The sequence below is a fragment of the Dermacentor silvarum genome, chromosome 4, assembly GCF_013339745.2.
Source record: "Dermacentor silvarum isolate Dsil-2018 chromosome 4, BIME_Dsil_1.4, whole genome shotgun sequence".
Taxonomy (NCBI): Eukaryota; Metazoa; Arthropoda; class Arachnida; order Ixodida; family Ixodidae; genus Dermacentor; species Dermacentor silvarum.
This window is the reverse complement of record NC_051157.2, coordinates 122,930,223-122,950,749: the sequence shown is the minus strand read 5'-3', so window position 1 is coordinate 122,950,749 and position 20,527 is coordinate 122,930,223. Positions and strand designations below refer to the sequence as shown.

At 52.0% G+C, this 20,527-nt stretch overlaps 1 protein-coding gene across 7 annotated transcripts in view; it reads right to left on the bottom strand.

Moving 5' to 3' along the window:
* The window catches only part of LOC119450610 (ETS homologous factor), a 450,939-nt gene that overhangs the window by 8,876 nt on the left and 421,536 nt on the right, over positions 1-20,527 (bottom strand). For 6 of the 7 annotated variants that reach the window (XM_037714114.2, XM_049666023.1, XM_049666020.1 and 3 more), the window contains exons 2-8: positions 9,068-9,140; positions 8,469-8,631; positions 7,397-7,696; positions 4,467-4,574; positions 3,232-3,366; positions 2,098-2,184; positions 724-919 (exon numbers count right to left, since the gene is read on the bottom strand). In XM_037714114.2, coding sequence (XP_037570042.2) covers positions 724-919; positions 2,098-2,184; positions 3,232-3,366; positions 4,467-4,574; positions 7,397-7,696; positions 8,469-8,631; positions 9,068-9,140 — 1,062 coding nt within the window. The remainder of the gene's footprint in view (positions 1-723; positions 920-2,097; positions 2,185-3,231; positions 3,367-4,466; positions 4,575-7,396; positions 7,697-8,468; positions 8,632-9,067; positions 9,141-20,527) is intronic. The other variant, XM_049666022.1, reaches the window with a different exon arrangement.

Below are 20,527 nucleotides of genomic sequence, written 5' to 3'. Positions count from 1 at the left end.
AGCTTGCGTATTCGTTGCTCTCTGTCGGTAATCCATGAGTAAAGGATTCAAAATGGCTTATATCCTTTGAGAAGATAAGCCTGAAGCATTATTTTGGATCAGCTGTGCTAGTTTACCAATGCCGCAAACGCTTGCCTAATAAAGGCGCTAAAGGCGCCCTTATTAGTACTGCTAGTTAGTAAGAAAAACCACCACCAAAGTCATAGCATGCAAGAAAAGTAAGTCACTCGAGGAAGTGTGATTAACGGGACCAATTCCTTTGAATCGATTCATACTTCTAACGCAATATATCCATTACTTCAGGCCACAGCTACAAACTTTGAGCGACCCGTATTATCGCTTTTACCCTGAGAAGCAAGACAGCCAAAACTAACCACGCTTTTCTGGTGCAGAATGTGCGGCACTTCTTGGCTGAATAAATACAAGCAGGCTGAGCTATTATTCACCGTTATGCCATGGACTGAGTCATCTACAAACAACGTCCGCGACTGCGGGGCACAGGAGAGCTCAACCCGCGGAATTCTACGGCTGAAGTAGGCCATGCAAGTAATACAGAAAGAAATGTCGGCCCCGTTGACCACACTTCCTCCGACTGCAGTGTAATAAGGACGCGACGAGCGTTTCTCCTAACCATCCGCGGTCTCAGCAGCAGCAACAATTGGAAAGCAATAAAGCGAGACATGGCAGGCGCGCGGGGCCCGACAGTGCCAGCGGCTCACGTACCTCATGGCCCGGCTGAGCTTCTCGTATGTCATGCGCGGGTTCTGCTTGCGGTCGCCCCACATCTTGGCGACCTTGTCGGACTGGACGAACTTGAAGATGCCGTCCTCGCGCCTCTCCCATCGTATGAGGCTCGGGTTGGTCGACGGGTTCAGCAGCAAGTCGCGGATGAACTCCCACAGCTTGCCCATGCCTTTGCCTTGGTCAGCGAAGAGCAGAGAAAACAGAAACGGCACGTTACGAAAAACGAACATTAACGCTGACGGCAGGCTTGTGCCAGGCTGTCAAATGAAGCTGATGAGCTTGTGCGAAAAAAACTTCTCAAGATTAGAAAAAAAAATGACGAGCGAGAGATTCAATGAGGAATTTCATGCTTGGGTGCATGTGTCGGAAGCGAAGCTGTTGTTATGGCAGTGATGTCATGCAGAATGCGCGCCGAGATAGAAAGGTTGGCAAGCCTTGTAGAATATGTTAAGCGATCGTAACAGAGCACACGGCCCCTGCATTTCACAGATGTGAGCTGAAAGCATAACTTATGAATTCCTCCGCGCGTAGGTAACCCTGTAGATAATGTTAACGTTATATGCACTTCGTAAATTACGAGCCTACTACATTACGCACCTTATCATCGGTGACACTCCATTTCAGTCCGCTTATTATGTCATTTTCGAAAAATGAAATTGAGGTACTTCCCAAGGAACCTCTTGTCTAAACCTCAAGACAATCCTTGCTCATTGTTTTACGAGATACAATGCGCGCTGTTTCTTTTTTTCGTATTTTTTCTGTGATTTATAACTATTTGCACTTTTCACGCCTGTAAACACTTCGGTACTACCGTTAGTCTCTAAGCTCTTGTGGCTCGGGTTCGAGTACTGAGCGACTCTGCGTAGTACGCGGCTGAGCTCACAGCCAGATCGAACCGGTGTTATCCTGAACAATAAATTTATCTCGCTTTCGATGAGAATGATCACTTCCTAAAGCATCATAAGCGGACACAGAGGCGCCACCGATCGCTTAAGGGTTACCTACCGCCCCTTTCAGCCCATCCGGAAACGGGACAGGTAAAGGTATACCGCCTGTTGCTGTCACGAGACGTACGTTCAGACTACTTGGAACTTTCCTGCGAAGCGGCCCTCAGCGCATGCTTCACGGTTGAAACGTTAGGCTGCGCGACTGGGCATCAGTCCCAAGCACAGCTTCGGCTTGTTGGCAAAGCTAAACGAAAAAAAAAAGGGTACACAGCGGGCAGTGCAACGCGTAGTAGAGCAGCAGAGCAAGCTTGCTGGCTGGCCTGAGATAGAGACAGAGATATATAGAGAGAGAGAAAGGGAAAAGAGAGAGAGGAGAGTGTGTGTGCGTGTGTGTCGGAGTGCTTACCTGCTCGGCTGCGCACTTTGGCCTCTTTGATGGGGGGCCTGCCCCTGCGTCCTTTCTTTTTGCCCATCATGGGCATGGGAGGGGGCACTGCGGATGCAGACAGGGCAGAGAGAGAGAAAAGAGGCAACGCCGGCGTCAGCGTCTACGGAGATACTCGACACAACCACTTCGGCAACCTAACCAGCAAGCTTGCCCGCCAACGCGCACGTGGTTTATCATCCCCGCACCAATCCCCGATATCCTGCATCTTCCTCGCAATGATTACACACTTACGACTGCACGTTCCATTCCATGGGGTCCCGGCATGACAGACCAGTTAGCCCGAATCGATGTCGTGGTGCATTCACTTGTTAGCTCATGTTAGAGCGAGGGTTAGCCACGGTGTCCCGCCAATGTGGGAAGCATTGATGATCGTATACTTTTATTTCCTTTTTTGCTTGTCAAAGAATTTAGGCAAGATTATTACCCTTGCATTTGGACTGGTCGAAATGTTAAACTTATATGTGCGGATATTATAACCCTAATGTACATTAATGTTTGCAAGTAAGCAAAAGCTTTATTAAAACGTGTCTCATTCACATCTGAGAATATGGCTTATGCCGTAGAGTCCCTTTCTTTCTGAAACTCATACAGGGTAAATATGTTATGAAATATATTATCTTGTGAAGTTCAGAGGCTTCTGCACACTCGCGGCACCACGTTTAAAGTACGAATAAACCACAGTTAAACATGCCGGTAGTTTCTATAACAACGCCAGCACGCTGGCTTGCAAGGTAGTGATGATAAATGTGCATAGGCTGTGAGTTACTGTCGCTTACCTACTCGAAGTTTTACTTCTGACCTTGATGACAAGACAGTGCTCACGAAGTTCCTGTCTTCTAGCAGCTTTGCTTAGCGACAGGCGCCTAATTGTACCGTCGAAATTCGAAATCAACGCGAGCGACGCTTCAGCGTACCTCGACTACGACGCGCGTCAGTCCTAGTCTCGAGGTACGCTGAAGCGTCGCTCGCGTTGATTTCGAATTTCGACGGTTTCGCACAGACTGGGTGACCACGAGATGTCGCGCCCGTTGCGGGCGAGCGAAGAGCATGCAAGTGCCAAGCAGAGCAACCACGTGCCAAAGCACAACTCACTCTGCTTGGCGAGTATCCGCGTGTCGTGCGGCATGTAGGGAAACAGGTTCTCCGTCCGCTCGTTGACGGTGCTCAGGCTGCTGCTGGTGCTGCCGCTGTCCGACTCCGCGAGACCCGGGGACCCCGATGACGTCACTGCGAGAAATAGGAATCGAGGACGCGGATTTGTCAATTCCAAATTCCTAAACTAACTATAGTAACGCTGGCAATGCGTGCACCATAACTACTTTTTCCAGCGTGCGCTCATTTGCCGCATTGGGCACACGTGTTCTCTGTAAGCGAAGAGATTCGTCAGAGCGTTCTTGTTTGCAACTTCATTTGTGCACCCAACCACACTCGCCCACATACCGTTAGAGCTGCGGGCGCATGATTCTGTTATCAGCGGCATGAAAACTGCGGGAGAGCACATATCCGCAGCGCAGAAAGCGTGCTGAGCAAAAAAAAAAAAGAATGGAAGATCCATTTTCATCTGTTTCAAGTATCTGCTTGAAAACTGCGCACAGTCAGTAGATAATGGCCAGTGAGCAGGTCTACAACCCTACAGCAGGGTAACTGCAGGCCATAGCGTCCGATGGTGGAGTCAAGTGCAATCCAGATTTTGTGTTCAAACTCCCGGCGATATACGATGGCTCGCTTGCCAGCCAAAATGCCTCTCTGAAAACGTACTGCCAAGGGTAGCAATTTTTGTTTTCCATTGTTTCTGCCTTTCGTACTTAGTTCGCATAAGCCACGCCTACTTTATCGACTGTCATGGGCCACTCTAAGCCACTAATGGCAATCAGAAACAAACAGAATGGGAGAAGAATGACGTCCCTTCTGAAATATAAACTGAGGATTAGCTTTTGTATAGTTAGCTGCTCACGCTCGCACCTTTTGCTCGGCGTGTTTCAGTGCTCACCCCTTGGGGAAACCTAAATGCTTATTAATCGTACCGTCAGCACTGCAGTGCACGAGTTGGCAAGCTCGAGTGCCGACCGGGCGTCCACATTCCAATGTGGACGCCAGGTCTAGCGTACAGTCGAGCGTACAGTGCTTTTGGGGCGCGCTAACGAACGCCCGTTGACGAAAATCCAACCGAAGTTGTCCATTACGGTTTCTCTGATAGCCGCTCTCTTTCTCAAGCACGTTAAACACAAACTATTATTCAATCAGTTAATCAATCAATCATTCATTCACTCTGCAGGCATGATCGAAGACGAAAATAGAGTGTCTTCTAGCGCCGCAGTAGCACTCACCGTTTTCAGAACCAGGACTACTGTTCTGGATTTCCAGAGTGTCGAAATAGCGAGGGTGGAAGGCGTATTTCTCGGGTTCGAAGTAGGCGTCCGACATTCCCATGACATCTGCAAGGAGCGGGATAAAAATTAGTCACGTGTGAACAGAAACAAGCAGAAACTACAATACCGTTTTTCATGCACCGATGTGCATAGGCGCCGCTTTAATTAAATGACGAGCAAAGCTACAAAACGATTTCATGCGATGGCAACATAACGTTACCGACAGCTTTATTAATGGCAGCTTATTGTCTTACATCTACGCAATTGTGACTTTGTTATTTCTTCGTTTTTGGCCTTCTATACGTCACTACGCGCAATTCTTTCTCATATAGTGCACCAGTAACCCATCGATAGCGACCGTCGACTCGCTTGCGAGCTCTAAGGTACAGAGTACGATGTAAGCATACATTAAACGAGAATAAGCAGTTGGCGCAAAGTGCGATGAATGCTGCGTATACTGCCTCAAATTGATGGTTCAGCGGCGCGCGACTAATTGCGAAGCCAGAGCCGGCCGTCAGGGCCCCCACAGCGAGACAAATCGAGCCGCAAAGTCAATGCGCGAACGACAAACGCAAGCGCGTTCCGCCTCAATGCACGCCTCGGCCCGGGTGGGTCAGAAGCGGCGAAATGAAAGCTGAATGCAGCAACCGCTCTCGGGATGTCGTCACGACGTGGTTGGCTATACCCGAGAAAGCCGTAGAAGAAATAAAATCGGGAAAGATAGATAGAGGGGGGGAGGGGGAGGCCTACGTCCCAAAATGTTCCGCGCGAGCGAGCAGAAATCGGTCGCTATCGTTCAGCGGACATAAGCTGGGACGCACACTTGCGCACAATTCCGCAGAACCTGGCGAACAGACTTGCATAACTCTCCTCGGTCAAAATGCCAATCGCTACAAGAATCGGCCAGCTGCATCGTTGTTCGGAAGACTAAGCGCTTTTCTGTGCGATTCAGACGCACGAGCATCGAAGATATAGCCGTTGGCGTAACGGGGAGCAATAACTACTATACACGAGTAACGTCTCGACGCTGTATATAAGGGACGAAAGCTGATCAGTTGCTCGCTCTCGTGCCCACTCGCTTGCATCGTTCCAGGTAACAAGAAGATGAGGAGGTTTTGGTCAGGCAATCGGTGATTAAGCCACGTGGAAGAGCGTTGCGCAGATTTTGCTCAACATATTCGACGTGCAATTTGCTTGCAAAATATGCCGCTAGTAAAAGTACCCAGCATGAGTGATTATTTTTTCTGCCGCAGCTTTCACACTTGTCGGTGCGTTGCTCGTATTCGGGTATTGTGGATTAAGATTAGTTTTGCAAAGCTGACAGCGCAATGTGTGCCTACTTTGGCAAAGCAATTCGTGAGATGGAGAGGATAGCAGCCACGCACGCCGGCCAATCTCAATGGCAAATGGCAAGAATTTTAGTAGCGAAGGTAACCGAATAAAAAATAGCGTTTTTTTTTTCCTAATGAAGGCGCTTGTGAATTCTGCTCCACTTTAATCTTTTGTAGACGTTGCGAACGAGCCAATATAAGTGAGTTATACGAAAACGACATATATATATATATATATATATAATATCGTTTTCGTAAAGTATCGTAATAATCGTTTTCGTAAAGAAGGCAGGAATGTGAACCAGTGAAGAGTCCAGTTGGCTACCCTGCGCTGGGCAAAAACGCGAAGTTCTACATAAGTCTAACAAGCGCCACGGATATTATGTTATGACAAAGCACGAATGCATTTCCGTGACGCCCGCTAGCTTCTCTGAGGACATCGCACGCAAATCACTAAGGTGAGGGGCAACACTTTAGTACGGCGAAAGAACGCGCGAAGTAGTACAGAACTCCATAGTGTACAAATAACAGGAACATGAAAGTCCTCTCTGTGAAAACGCTATTGACGTCAAATCGAAGGTACACGTGACACACGTAACGCACCGGGCACTGAGAAAGTTAATATGCTAAGGCAGCGTTCAAGTACACCGGTATGAAAAGCAACCAAAACCACCCTCAGTTGACTACGTCGACCACCGACCGCGCTTGTAGTCGGCTTCGCCACATAGTGACCGTCCGTGCAGCAAAGCCGACTCTCTCCAGACAAAGCCGCATACTGACGAAAGCTAGGCAACGCAATAAGTTACCGTTCTTCGATTACGTAAGACCAGACTCCGACTGTGGAATTTTCATTTGTGACTTGTTCGCTGTACTGCAAGACACGTAGTAAACCAGAAATCCAGAATAGCTACGAGCGCTACATTCTCTGTCAGAGCAACGCAGCTGCCAGCGTAGCTGACGCGTTCCGACAATCGATGCGGCAGCTCTGGCAGTTTAAGCGACTGGCTCTGTATACCTTGCCTTAATTCGATTAAAATACAGCGAAACACCAACGAAGTGTAGAAAGGAGCTCAAACCTGAAGGACACGCTTTAAAGAATAGCTCGACGCTTCCTCGGGGAAGGGGGATCGAAGGGGGATCGGGTTAAAAGTGGCTGATTATGGAAGCCCTCTCATGCGAAGCTCGGTGTAGTGATTTGAGCGTTTCTTTCGCACTAGAACACGGTCGGATCCGTTCATCGAAGGACGTAACCGCCTCGGGCCAGTGCTGACTGCGGAATGCCACATACACACTCAAGTAAACCTCGATCCTGCTCTTCCTGACCCAGAAATGAATTAAAATCGAGATACTTCCGCAGCAGCTGAACATTAGTCTTTACCCTAGTAGCGCATACGTGTACGTTATTTCTCCGCCAAGCGCTGACGCTAGTAGTGGGTTAGACATCGAATGTTTGGTGGCGGTTGCACTGCTTCTTCATGTGCAGATGACACCCTCATTTCGCACTTTTTGCGTGAATGGAAGGTGAAAAACGGCAACGTCCACCGGTGAGAAACTCACTGCGCGATGCGGCCGCGGCTGCCGTGCTGTTCCCCAGGTGTCGCTGCACCTCCTCGTACAGGCGGTGTCCGTATGAGGGCGCGTGGGCGCGGAACTCGTCCAGGCTCATGCGGCACAGGTGCTCGCCGGTGAAGGAGGCGAACGCGGTCATGTTGATCTCGTCGTCCACGATCTCCACCTGGTTGTGGCTCGTCCATGCCACCAGCCACTCGAGCACGTCGTGGGACTGCCAGTGCTGGATGGGCAAGCTCTGCCACCGGCTCTCGCCCAGGTCCAGCACGTCCGTGGGGAACGTGTCGCCTGCGCGGGTTCGCACCGCCACGTCACACACTGACGCGTCGTGCGAGACGCGGACTGCGCGAAATCCCGGACAGTATAGGCTCTCATCATAACTACAGGCATCCACTTACGTTGATAGCGGTTGCGGTTACAGGATAGGGGTGCATGCATGATCATACCGGCAAGGCGTGCTATCACGGCCGTATCTGCGATGGTTTCCCCACCACGCTTGCGGGATTTACAAGAAAGCATAATTTTTTCATAACCGTTTAAGAGATGCGAGTGATTAGCGCTACTTTCGCACCTTCAATTTCCGCGGGATTGGCGCCCTGGCTACGTCACAGTAAAGTGCGAACTCTGAAGAACCCGTTTGTGTTTCTAATCTATAGAAGCCGCTCAACGTGTTATTGTAGGTCGTCGACCACAATAAAAGACGGTACTAACTGGGAGGCTGCTATTAGCGAGGTTATGGCAACTGTTCTTGACAAATTTCGAAAACGTGCGGGAACGAACAAGGTGACTGGTATATTAGTCACTTTTAGCGGTATGTTAATATACCGGTGCTAGCGTAGAAGCTAGTTATTAGCACTCCGGCACTAACAACCGAACCGACACCTAAGAAAACGCTGTAACAGCCCTAAGCACTCTTACATATTTTTTTTCTTCTTTTTATCCCCAAGAGAGCTTTCGAGCCAAGACGCTAAACCAATAGGTGCAAGAGGACTGTCTTGACGCTACTTCCGTCGCAGTCTACATTTCCAGTGAGCTTTGCTTCGTAGTCACGCGCACGTACCTTCGTAAGGTATGGGCCTGGAGGGAGGCATGAGGTCCATGTGTTGTAAGGAGGGCGTCACGTGGTCTGAACCGTCCAGGCCGATGGGCTGCAGGTTGCAGTACGCGTTCTTGTCCTCCTCGGACGGGTCGTACATGAAGTGTTCGTCTGTGCTGAACGGGGACTGCGCATGTGCGAGAGAAAAGCAAAATAGCGCCTCTTTTAGACGCCCGCTAATCAAGCCCGCAAATTTTGCGTTATATACGTGTGGCACGAATAAAGACATTGCGGCTTCGCAAATGCTTTCACACACAGGCGTGGAACACCGAAGAATCTTTTTTTGAGTCGTCTGATGGTCCCTCGAGACTCGACAGTCTGGCAAGAATGCTGTGAAACTAACCAGACAGGCGTACATGTATTCTTGCGTGCCCATCACTTATAGGTTACAGACTGTGATAGCACGAAGGAAAAGCGTGTTACGACTACACTATACTTAAGAGACGGCCGGCCTCAGTAAAGCTTGCACCTAAATTGAGACAACGCCACAGCCAAGATGTGCATAAACCGCTAATATGTTGCAGAATCAGAGTTATGAGTATTTAGAGCAGAAGTTGGCCTACCTCATGGGGACCCATGAGGTCTGTCTGGTTGAGCATCATTCTGTAGGCGAGGTTCTGCGTCCGGGACTGGACTCTGCAACGACACAGAAACAATAAAGCGGAAATGTAAGTGCATTGAAGTAGTAGTTCTCCGGCACAAAGTACCACTCGTCAGTTTGCACCGTTATGAGTAATTTTCAAACAACCTGCCTCATGCACCTAGGTTGGTCACTTACGCTGCTGAAATTCTTTTGCGTATCGAGGACCAGTGACTTCACTAACTGCCCTGTAGTTAGCAAGCTAAATAGCCTTCCATCGTCGCATCGTTTATGATAGTGCTTGGCTCGAACTGTGCGCAAGGTAATCTCTTTCCTCATTGAATATCTACGCTACATGTGCTTACAAGAATGCTAAAATGTTGGATACATCTATCATTGTTGGTGCTTCATTAGCACAAAACAATACTCGTGGTAAAGTATGCTGAACGTAGATGTCCTGATCTGAGGTTGCTATGCATTCTCTATTATTCTAAAATACCCGTAAGTATGAACGATGCGTCAAGAAGCTGAGCAAAACGCGCGCACAGCGATTCTGGGACATCGCGCATAGCTTTCACGGGCAAGCTGCCGCCTGGTTCCACTAGAGCGCGCTGCTACCACGCTCCGTCAAGAGGCCCCCGTCAGCTCTTGTACAGTGGTCCCGGCCGCGACAGGAGTGTTTACCGACGCCACCGAGCTAAGCGCTATGGAGCGTAACAGAAAAAAAAAGAACAAGTGCCGCGAAAACGCTTAGACGCTAGATCCCCCCAACAAAACGGCGCCTGTCACAAGCGCGTCACGCTGCCGTCTTAGAATGACACGGACCGACGGGTCCTCCACGCCGCTCTGCGCCAAGAAAGGACAGCCGCGCTCCAGCAGCGGCGCGTCATAGCGGAACACGTGTCAGCAGAGCCGCGCTCCTCTGTAGCCCGTCGTGTAGTACCGTGCTTTGCCGCTACTACTAGTACTACGGAGCGGTGTAGCCGCACGTACGCGTAATATAGACGAAACCGATCCCGTATAGCGGACGCAGGCGAAGCACAGCAGCGTCTCGGCATACAGCGTATCCCACCGCACTGCGCATTTGAATACCTCAGTCGACTCCGTTCCAAAGTAAAGTCCGCATATATCGCAGGAGGCTCTCAGGCATGATAATGTAACGATTATATTCCATCACTATTCCTTTTCGCTTTTGATCAGTGGTCCGAGCGCCGAGGGGCGCTCAGCGTAGATTAACACCGACATCAGGGGGCCACGAACGGTGCGTAATAACAAAGAAATGGAATCGAGCAGAAGGGATCCGGGTACCAACCTAAAGGGACAGAAAAGGGACAACACGGAGTCAGGCTAGACTGGCGCAGTATTAGTTAAAAGCTATTCTATTCATTCGGCGGCAGAGTGCTGCTTACGGGTGAAAAGAAAACGAAGGCTTATCTTGCCTTTTCTTTCGCATATAGCGCACCAAAAACGTCAGCGTCGGTACGTCAGGTGTAACGTCACGAATGATGCGCCGGTCGACTGACGCACCAACGAGTACGAGCGAGAAAAGAACGAAAGAAGTAGAAGTTGATGCGGAAGAGGAGGGGCAGCTCGGAGGGAAGAACAATAATTGCTCGCCCGCTTCAGTGAGACCCCCCCCCCCCCGGATCCCGTGTCGTTTGTTGTCTCTCTCTCCAGGCCTCGCTGTCCGTAAACTGACGGGCGACACGTGGCTCTTCGTGGCTGCATGCAGCGCGCGTCCTCGTCGTTTCAGGATGTTCGCCCCGCCGACGACGCTAGGAGCGGCCACACGTGCGGGGATGGGCCCTTGTCGCCGTTGGCGTTAACGACGACGCCGCTCCCGACTCGGCGTATAAAGCGCGCCCATCTTATACGCTGTGACGCGAGACCCTGGAACGCGTCCGAACTACGCCTGTATACGGCGCGGATACTGCTGCGCCTGCACCTGTGGAATTCTCTTCGTTGGGAACAAGATGCTCCGGAAGGCTGGCATATACAGCCTAACGCACTGGATAACTATATCCTCGGGTTAGCCGACAATGATTCAGCATTAAAATGTTGTGGTACAGACATCGCACCTACTCATGCGTTTAATTAAAGGGAACTCCCCTGGGGTCCTGCCTTCACATCGTTGTCTTTGTTAGTGAGTATGATCAATATAAATTTATTCGATCTGACCTGAAGTATACTGGTATATCGCGATCAGCCTGCAGGAGGCGGGGCGAATGTTTTCGAGAACCAAGAAGAAACGTGCCAGAACTTTAGCAGGTTACTTGCGGAGGAACTGTGTCTCTTTGGCGGCGATCGAGTGGGCAACGTTCCAGCTTTGCGTCGCTTCGTGTGCGCCGTTTACTCCCTGCCACGACTCGGAGGCGAGGCTCGCCGAACGCGCTTGTACCTTCTTTGACGCTCGCAGGTCGCTTACCCTATATTTACACTTCGCTCGGTCGGAGCGTGGCCGATAAACGCCCATAAACATGTCCCAGGCCAGAAGGTGACACAAAATATAGATTAGAAATATATGTATACAAACAGCCCTTATACCCCTTACGCACGCGAGCCGCCGGGGGTCTCGTCTCTCACGTATGCCGCACAGTTTCCTACGTGTGTTCCAGATTCCCGCTGTATAGACGGGTTTGAGCGTATAAATTTCGCGGCCCACCTACTGTGTACACGCGAACCAGTATATAGACTAACGGCGAGCTCCACTGCCGGAAATGCTTGGTCGATCAATGGGCTTTGACGTGGCAAAGTTGAGGCTGTGAGGCTGTGAGGGACGCTGTATCGGAGCGCATTGGAGCGCTATTGGAGCGCTATTAGAGCGCTACTGGACCTGAGAGTCTTAAGTGCGCCCCCAAAGTGGTGGTATACCCCACCGTATACGCATTCCGCTTTCGTAAGAATGCGGCCGCCGCGACCGAGAATCTACCCCACGACCTCGTGCTCCGCAGCTGAACGCGCATAGACACTAAGGCACCGCGCGGCGGGTGACACAAAAGAAAGAGACAGTATAGCGACCCTCGCTCGCCTATATATACGAGCACACTCTTATGCTGATTTCAGGGGGTATAAGCGAATAGAGCCAACGGATAAAGGCCATCGAAAACGTGCTCGCTGGTTCTGCCATTCCGGTCCGTCGAGGAACAACCGTCGCGAAGCCGTCCCGGTCTCCGCAACGCCTCTCCGCAGTCGAAGCGTCGATACCAAAAACGGGTCCGCAGCGACTACGTATAGACGGCCGTTCAACGTTTCTATCAAGAAGAAGCTCGGTGCCCGCGCGCGCCTGCTCTGTCTTTATTTTGCCTTACTTTTCCACGATGCGGTGGAAGCACGCTCGGCGATATACCCGCCGTCGCGCATGTCAGTTCCGCGTGGCATGAACGCACGTCGCACTGTGCACCCCCCCCCCCCCCCCCCCACCACCACCCTGCATTTAGACAACGGGCACTATACACGTCGAGAGAGCGGCGGGTGTGCGGTCGCCATTAGGTGCCTAGCCCCGAATGCACCAGCAGCGACAGGGAATGGGGTACGACGGACGGCATCATCGGCAGTTTGCTGCAGAGCGCGGTGGTAGGAGAGGGAGCAAAATGTCGTGCAGAGAGAGAGACGCAACGTGACGCGAGCATTAGGGGCTCCCCTCCCGCAGAGGCGGCCGCGCCGTCCCGTTCCGAAGATATCATTCTAATCGGCCGTTCGCCACGCCGTCCCATCGCCGCCAGACTCGTTCGCCGAGTGGCCAACGACGACGTCGGTCGGGGATGGGCTCTCGCGAAGCGCGTATTGCCCGAATATATATATATATATATATATATATATATATATATATATATATATATATATACACTGCACGCGTAGCGCTGAAGTGCGGCGCATACGCATGCGCATACGACGGGAAACCCTATACCTCGCCACCATACAGGCGAGTTGGCCGGCAGCCTCAGTATCAAAAAGGCGTCGCGGTTGTAACTACTGCGCAGTTGGAACCAAGCTAAAGTCAGCATGCCGGACGAAAACGACACGAATGCATCGCTGAACAGTCCATCGTATACCATGCGCTTCTCTTGTCAGCCCATCATCAAAGCCACTATACTTTGGTGTCGAGCAGTGGACGTGAAATCGTCGAAACAGAAAGCGGTGTAGCGTTCTTGGAGAAAACGCGTCTTGCCACGGAAGCGGCGCAAGTTGAGGAACTGCAAGGTGGCCAGAAGGCCGAGGCCACGGTCTCGCCATTACGATCACCCATTAACACTACCAAGCTTACAGTTTCGAATGAAACTGTCCCCCTCCAACTCCAGCGACGACGTCTGCGGAAGCATATATTATTTGTCCGAAAAAGTATAACCGATTTACCGGCTCAGAAAGTACGTTTTTCTTTTTTTTTTTTTCGTGGATGCGCGCAGCCCGAGCGGCTGCCTGGAACGAGCGCTCTTCCGCACAAGCGGGGCCCCACTATATATCGCGCGATTCATTGGCGCGTCAATAATATCTCGGGCGAAACGCGCGCCCCTCCTCAACCAAAAAAAAAAGTGCGCGGGGCCGGCGAGCCGCCCGAGGCGGCGCGCGAATCCCGGAGCGAGGATCTTCTATATATCTCGGGAGCTTCTTTCGGAGGAACCAAAATCGAAGCCGGGTGGCTCAGGAGGCGGCAACCTGCGCGCAGAGCCAGCGGGCGAGCTATTTAGGCGGCCGCAGATAGAGAACGAGGGAGGAGGCGGCGATAATGGCGCGGCGGAGGCGAGAGCGCGCCTAACCGAATAACCCAGATCCGCGCGGCGCGGGCCATCGGCGGCTTCCCAATTAAAGCGCCCCGGGCTGGGACGAAGAAGGAGCGCGAACGCGGATGTGGATAAACCCCCCTGCGGCAGACGACGACGACGACGCCTTATCGAGCGACCTTCCCCGCCTGTGCAGCCACTGGGTCACCCTTCTCGGCGACGACTGAACGACACGTCGTCGTTGCTGTTGGTAGGCCGACCACGACACACTGCATGCTGCTCTGCGGCGGCAGAGATCTCGAGCACGCGGACGCGAAGGGACGTGTTGTTCAGAACGGAGGATCCCGTGCGATGCTTCTTTCTTTTTTCTTTTTTTTTTTTCGAGGAACCAGAGCGACTTTGGGCACCCTCCCTCTCTCCCTGTTTTGCTACCTCGCCTGAAGCCTTACATACTGTTGCTTATAACGGCGCTTGTGTCTTGAGTTCCGAAGATTGAGGGTCCCGGCGCAATCTCTGATTTTGCGAACCTCTTCTGTAAAATTTTCTGTATGTTTTTAACTTTCTGCGCGTTTCCGCAATAAATATTTTCATTAGTTTTTTTCAGTTTTTCGGGCCTGCAGGCGCATTGGTCGCCTTTTCGTACCAGGCCTACGCTTTGCGGCATCAGCTTAGGCCCCAGCGATGTGCCACGAAAAAAGGAAACAGCCTGGACCACGCAGACGCTCGCACAATAACAAACTCTCAATCGGTGCGCTCGCTTTTCTGTCCTAATCAAGGTGTGCGTGTGTGTGTGTCACCGTTCTTTTAAGTTAGTGTAAGCACCCAAACAAACAGGTCGACTCGAAACGGTTCAAACGGAACCGACCCGCAGCACGTCAACTTGGAGCGCAGTCGACCCGAGACGCATCCGCAAATCCGCAGAAGGCTCGAATACAACTTCCATAAATCCCGCGACACCAGCATAAACGAGCGAATTTTATTTAAAATGTTTCAAACTTTTAAACGCCACAACATTCCATATGCGCATACATTTCTTAACGGTCGCGAGGGTCCCTTCTCCCGTGCAATGCAAAGCACTTGCACACGGTGCAGCCGAAAGCCCCCCTACTCGTGTAACGCGAGACCGTCGTCGCATGTGCTCGAGCGGATGCTGATGGTTGCCTCTTACGCGGAGAAAAAAGCCGGTCTAACCTGGGGGAGGAGTGGTCGTCGTGCGCCGCGCTGGCCCATTGCGACCCGACGCGACCTTCCCTTCCGCCCCCCCCCCCCCCCCCCCTTTGCTAGAAAGAAAGAAATACCAGCAGGAGAGGGTTTACACGGGGAGGTTACACGGCTCCGAGATTCCCGGTTCCGCATTTTCCGACGAGGCGTGTGGGGCTTTTTATTTCTCGTGGTTATTATTTATTTTATTTTATTTTATATTTTAGTCACGCCACTGCTGAACGTAAAGCGAGATCTTGCTGTCCGTGCTACGGATGTCGCTCTAAACTAACCCTATACGACGGTGCAATGCTACTGCGTCCACAACGGCCTTGACGCCTCTGTCCCATTTCATTCGCGCGTCTTCAGCGGCTGCAGCGGTTAGCTCGTGTAGGAAAAACTTGTTATAACGAAAAGAAGTGTGTTCGAATGTCACTCGAATGGCGCCATCCTACGTATAGGGCACCGACAAACTGTTTCTAGAAGAAAAAAAAAAAGTTTCGGCTTTCGGGCTTCGCTGTTCAGTTTTGTTTCCAGAAAATAAACGAGTCGAATCAGTATAGTTGGGCTGGCCAAACGAACGCCGACGCTCCCTCGTATTGTTGAGCTTACGAAACGTTTCCTTAAGCCTAATGACATAACTTGCGGCACGACAAACCGACGAACGATCCTCCTGTGCGTGTAAACACGCAAAGCTATAGAGACAGCCATCCACGCTAGCCCGCATCACCCCTGACGCAATGACGCTTGGACCACCGGATTGACAATGCCTGCTTATGCGTGTATATGCGTCCTTCTACGTTTCTGGCAGAACCTTTAGCTGTATACCTCCACCTCTTCCCTCTCCATCACAACTCAAGATCAAACCTCGTTTTCCTTTTCCTTTCGAACACTTTGATCTCCCTTCCCTACTTTATGCACCGGCTCATCCTCCTGCTCCTTCTCCCCCAATGAGCGAGGGAGAGAGGGAGCTACGCGCATACGTAAACGTTGCTAAGCAAAGCAGTTGCTGTCCTAACGAGTACAAGTCGGCCCCTCGTCGAAACGTTGGCTACAGCGACATTTCTCGTTCAACCACTGTCGATCACTGCTGCATGTAGAGTGTCCGCATAAGCAAATTACACCCCAAATAACGAATGGTTCGTTATTTCGGGCATAAATTTGCACCAAAGTGCTAGGTGGGGTTCTGTTTACTTTTGCACACGGAGACATATAACGCGTGAGCCGAGATGCAGCCCGTCGTCGACAGCGGCTAGCTTTTTTTTTTTTTTCTTCTTCTTCTAGCGAGTCATGCCATCCTCCGCGGGACGTCATCAAGCCAAGGTGACCCGCCCTCCCGTATAGCACTACCGACCGCTGCCTCGCACATCCGCCACGGCAGCAGCACTCGAGGTCAGATCATGCTCATCAGCGCGGGTGCCGGCGCTTCTTTGTCCTCGGAAGGGACGCGCGCGCGCGACACGCCTCGAACACAGCGTCACGGGCACGGCGCACTATACGTACACTCGTCAAGAAAGAGACGCCGGAACGTTTCTGGTGGCCCCGCCTCAATTAGGAAAGCGGGCGAGTGTCGGTCGCACTGTCCTCTCTAGTTAATCCCCTGTGTCGCATTCGTTTATTTTTCCTGTCTCCGCCGCGCGCCGACATTTCTTTGCTGCGGAGAGTTTGACGTCACCGTGGAGCTATATACTCCCGCTCGGCAGCGACAAGACGCTTGACGAGACGCGTTGCGAAACTGCGATGTGCATACCAGAATGACGGAAAAGTGAGAGGGTAGGTGAGGGCTAGCACAACTTATGATACAAAGTGCGCAGTGTTTATCGTATCCGGGTGCAGGCATGCAGCGCAATGTTTAGCCGTCGTAGTCGTAGTCCTTTCTTTGAGAGATCATTCGGCTGCTTGGTTCACTCGTTTCCTCAGTTTCACTAGGTAGCTGAACAGTCTGAACAGTCTGAAGTAGCTGAACAGCTGAACAGGTAGCTGAACTCTGACTGTAGCATGTGGGATGGCTTTTTTCTAAAGTTATAAAATAAGTGCCGGGGACGTCTTATTCTTCTAACTGAGGAGTATCCTGCAACGTCCACATTGGTAGCTCTTCCAAAGGGCGCGCACACAATAGCACCAGCCAACTGGCGACACATGCAAGCAGCCACTTGCACGTGGCTAGCGGAGATTGACGCGAACAACAAAATTGCAACCGCCGAGAGGCGTTAATACAATCGCGCTGCTTTAACAAGCCTTGCATTTAAAGACGTATGACGACTCTTTTTCTTAACGATGCAGTCACTCGGTCGCTGTCGAAACTCTCTCATATTTCATCCTTGAAACAAGGCAAACAAAAGACGCTTCACTCCACAACTGGCGCGCCCTCTCGCGTCTCCGCGGCGCATTTTCGAGCGGATGGCCTTGGACGTCACACGCAAGAGGCGTCGTCTTAAGCCCCCGGTTAGACCCGGGTGTCCGATTAGAGCTCAGCTCACGCGTGCGCGACCCAGGCCAGAAGCGGCGCAAGCTCAAATTACAGGCTCCGGAAAGAAAGTGGCGCTTTAATAACGAGCCGCTGCCCTTTACTTACAATTGTGATAAAGTTGACGACATTTAATAGCGCGGCCCGAAATAAAGACATCAAAGCGACAATGACGAGAGCTCTTGCCAAGACACAAAGTATTTTGCGCACAGATTGCCCAACGCAGGCGAAGTAAGAAGCTGGGGAGCGTTAAACGCCAAAACACGGTGTAGTCATAAAACATGCGGAAACGATGGATACAGTCTTGAAATAACACGCAAACATGTGGCCTCTCGTCGAGCATTTACGCGACCGGCGCTTTCGGCCCACCTGACCTCGGAATAAGCACGAAGTACCTCGTATAAACACAACAGCCTAGGATATGTACGGGCAAAGTTGTAATTTTCTGTTTTTTTTTAACTCAATTGCTTCAAACACATGCGCAGTCGCGTGTCATATGCTGTGCGAAAAGCAGCGACGGAGCACTCCCACACTGCAGGACGATAATTACCTAATGAACTAATCAACATACACAAACACAGATACGTCGAGACAAAACATAACAAGAGCGTAATAACCGCCGACATCGAAAATGCAGACTTAGCTGCCAACACGCGTAACACGCGACAGACTCTCAACGCGTGCCGCATATAAGCGGCCCGTTTTCGCAGTTACCACAGTGTGCGAGCACAACACTGTGTTTTGAAGCATCCTGCTTCTTCCTCATGCGGCGCAACGAACCACCATTTAGGATAACGGTATTATACAGGAGGGTAGCACCATTTGTCGCTTTGCACACTTATTGCGTCCAAGATCCGGCCCGCTTCGCCCGCTGCGTCACTTAGCGTCAGCGTGAAGGTCGGTGACAAGTGAACAACAAAAGCGAAATGAGACAATTTCCCACTTTGTCGCGATTGATATGCAACAACTAAATGCGAGCATACAGAGACCACGGAGATGCGGACGATAGCTCGACGCGCGCGGACGAAGTTCCCCGACGCGCGTCTCTTCGAATAATCCTCCAGCATCCCGACGACGAAGACGACGACTCAAGAGCGCTGCGAGTTTCGTTTCGTGCGTGCGTATACGCACACGCGTGGCAGCTTTGCGCATTTCAATGAAGCGCGACCCGAGATTGGAACTTCTCTCCCTCCCTCTCTCCGCCTTCCCCTCGGTACACCTAAAATCGACGACGCACGTCGGGTAACGGAGTGCCTCGCTCGTTGCGGCATATACAGGGGGGAGGAGGGGACGTTGAACTTCTCCAGGGATCTCTCTCCTCTCTGCTCGATTCCGCTAGTCGTGCCCTCGTTGATGCCGCCCCGGGGGAAAGGGGGGCAGCCGCGATCGCGTGCGTCTTTTGCGTCCGCCCGCAGCGGTCCTTCCTCCCCTTCTTCGTACAAGGGGCCAGAGCGGGACCGGCAATGCCGGTCGCCCAGGTTCGCCCCCGCCAGCCGAGCCTCCACGTTCGCTGCCCGCGAGCCGAAATCGAAACGTCGAAAATTGTGCTCGTCGAGCCGCCGTATACCCGTCGAAAGACGGCGCGAGGAGAACCCAAGTGGCGAAGGTGCAACGATGACCACCGTGGTACCGCCACGGGGACGAGACGCAAGCCAGAAAGGACGCCCAGATTGCTGACAGTTTTATCGCGATGTTCTAGCTATGTCAATTCCGCATTCGCTTCGCTTCGCGGAAGAGTGTGATGCCTCGCACGATGGCAGCACAAAGACCGTCCTCGTGAATTCGAGAAATTTGTGCCACGTTTCAGTATGCCTGGGTACCACGACGTTGTTCGACAAAATTAGTTTCCCGTTAAGTAATTACTACGCCCGGCCCGTCGCACATTTTCAGATCTGGGTATCGGGTGTCACTGGCTTTCCGCACTACGAGCGCTTGGTGTCGCTGAAAGTTGCGAGGTAACCATGTACCACTGCTAAGAGACATGAAAAAGTCGGCTAGGCAGTTATTACCACCGGGAGAGCATCGTCAATGTTTGTGACAAACCGCTTTCAAACTCGGCCTACGCGATACGATTACGAATACGCGATGGCGTTGCTGGAAAGGGTTTCCTTTTTCACTCTTTTTTTCAGTCTCCGCATTCTTTTTTCTTTTTTTTTCTTTTTTTTTTACGACGCCCTGGTGAGAGAGAGATCAGTCGAACAAACATCCCGGTTCTCCAATAAGCGAGTCTCCGACACTCGCAACGTCCTGGAAGCGCGTTTCACATTAGCACACCCTTCCTAGCAGTGAAGTATACCCGCGCGACAAGCTCGCGTGTCATTCGCCTGTTAACGTTGTACCAGGGTCCTTGTTATACGAAGAGGTCGCAAAAGAGGTCGGGCATTCAAAAGGACATTCTCCCCTGTAGCCACGCGACTCTTCGATCGCCATTTAAACCTCAGGCTGCGGGGCGCTGTGTACGTGGGCTGCTCGACCAAGCCACAGTTAACCCTCAGTAGAGGACACAGCCCGTGCCTCCGTGGCCGTTGGCGCGCGTGCATACACACACCCTGCGGAGAGAGAGAGGTCGCGCCTCGCTCCGCATCCCGTTACCGCCGAGCGCGCGGAGAGCCAGTAGCCGCGCTCACTGCTGCTGTCCGGCTCGCTGCACCCGAAAACAACGGCCCAAACATGGCCGACCCCCCCCCCCTCCCCCTATACAGCTTAATACGACTCTCGTCTCTTTTTTAATCTCTGCTGCGCGCTGCATGCCGGCCTTGTTCGGTTTTAACTCCCCGCGCCGTCGGTGCTTCTCTAGCTGTTTAGCGTCAGCCACCTCAGGTGGGCCCGGCGCTTTTTCGGCGCACTCTTCGAGGCGGTGGCTATTCGGCGCCGCTTCATGCCTCGCTATCCTTAGCGCTATCCCTAGGGCACTTAAGCTGTTTAGCGATCCGGCCTGCCGCCACGCAACGCGGCCACTTTGCGCGCGCTTCTTCCCGAAAGAAGCCGGCGAGGGGCCCTCGATGGTGAAGATGCAGCGCGCGCCGCCGTCGACGAGACGGTGTAATCGCTCGAAGAT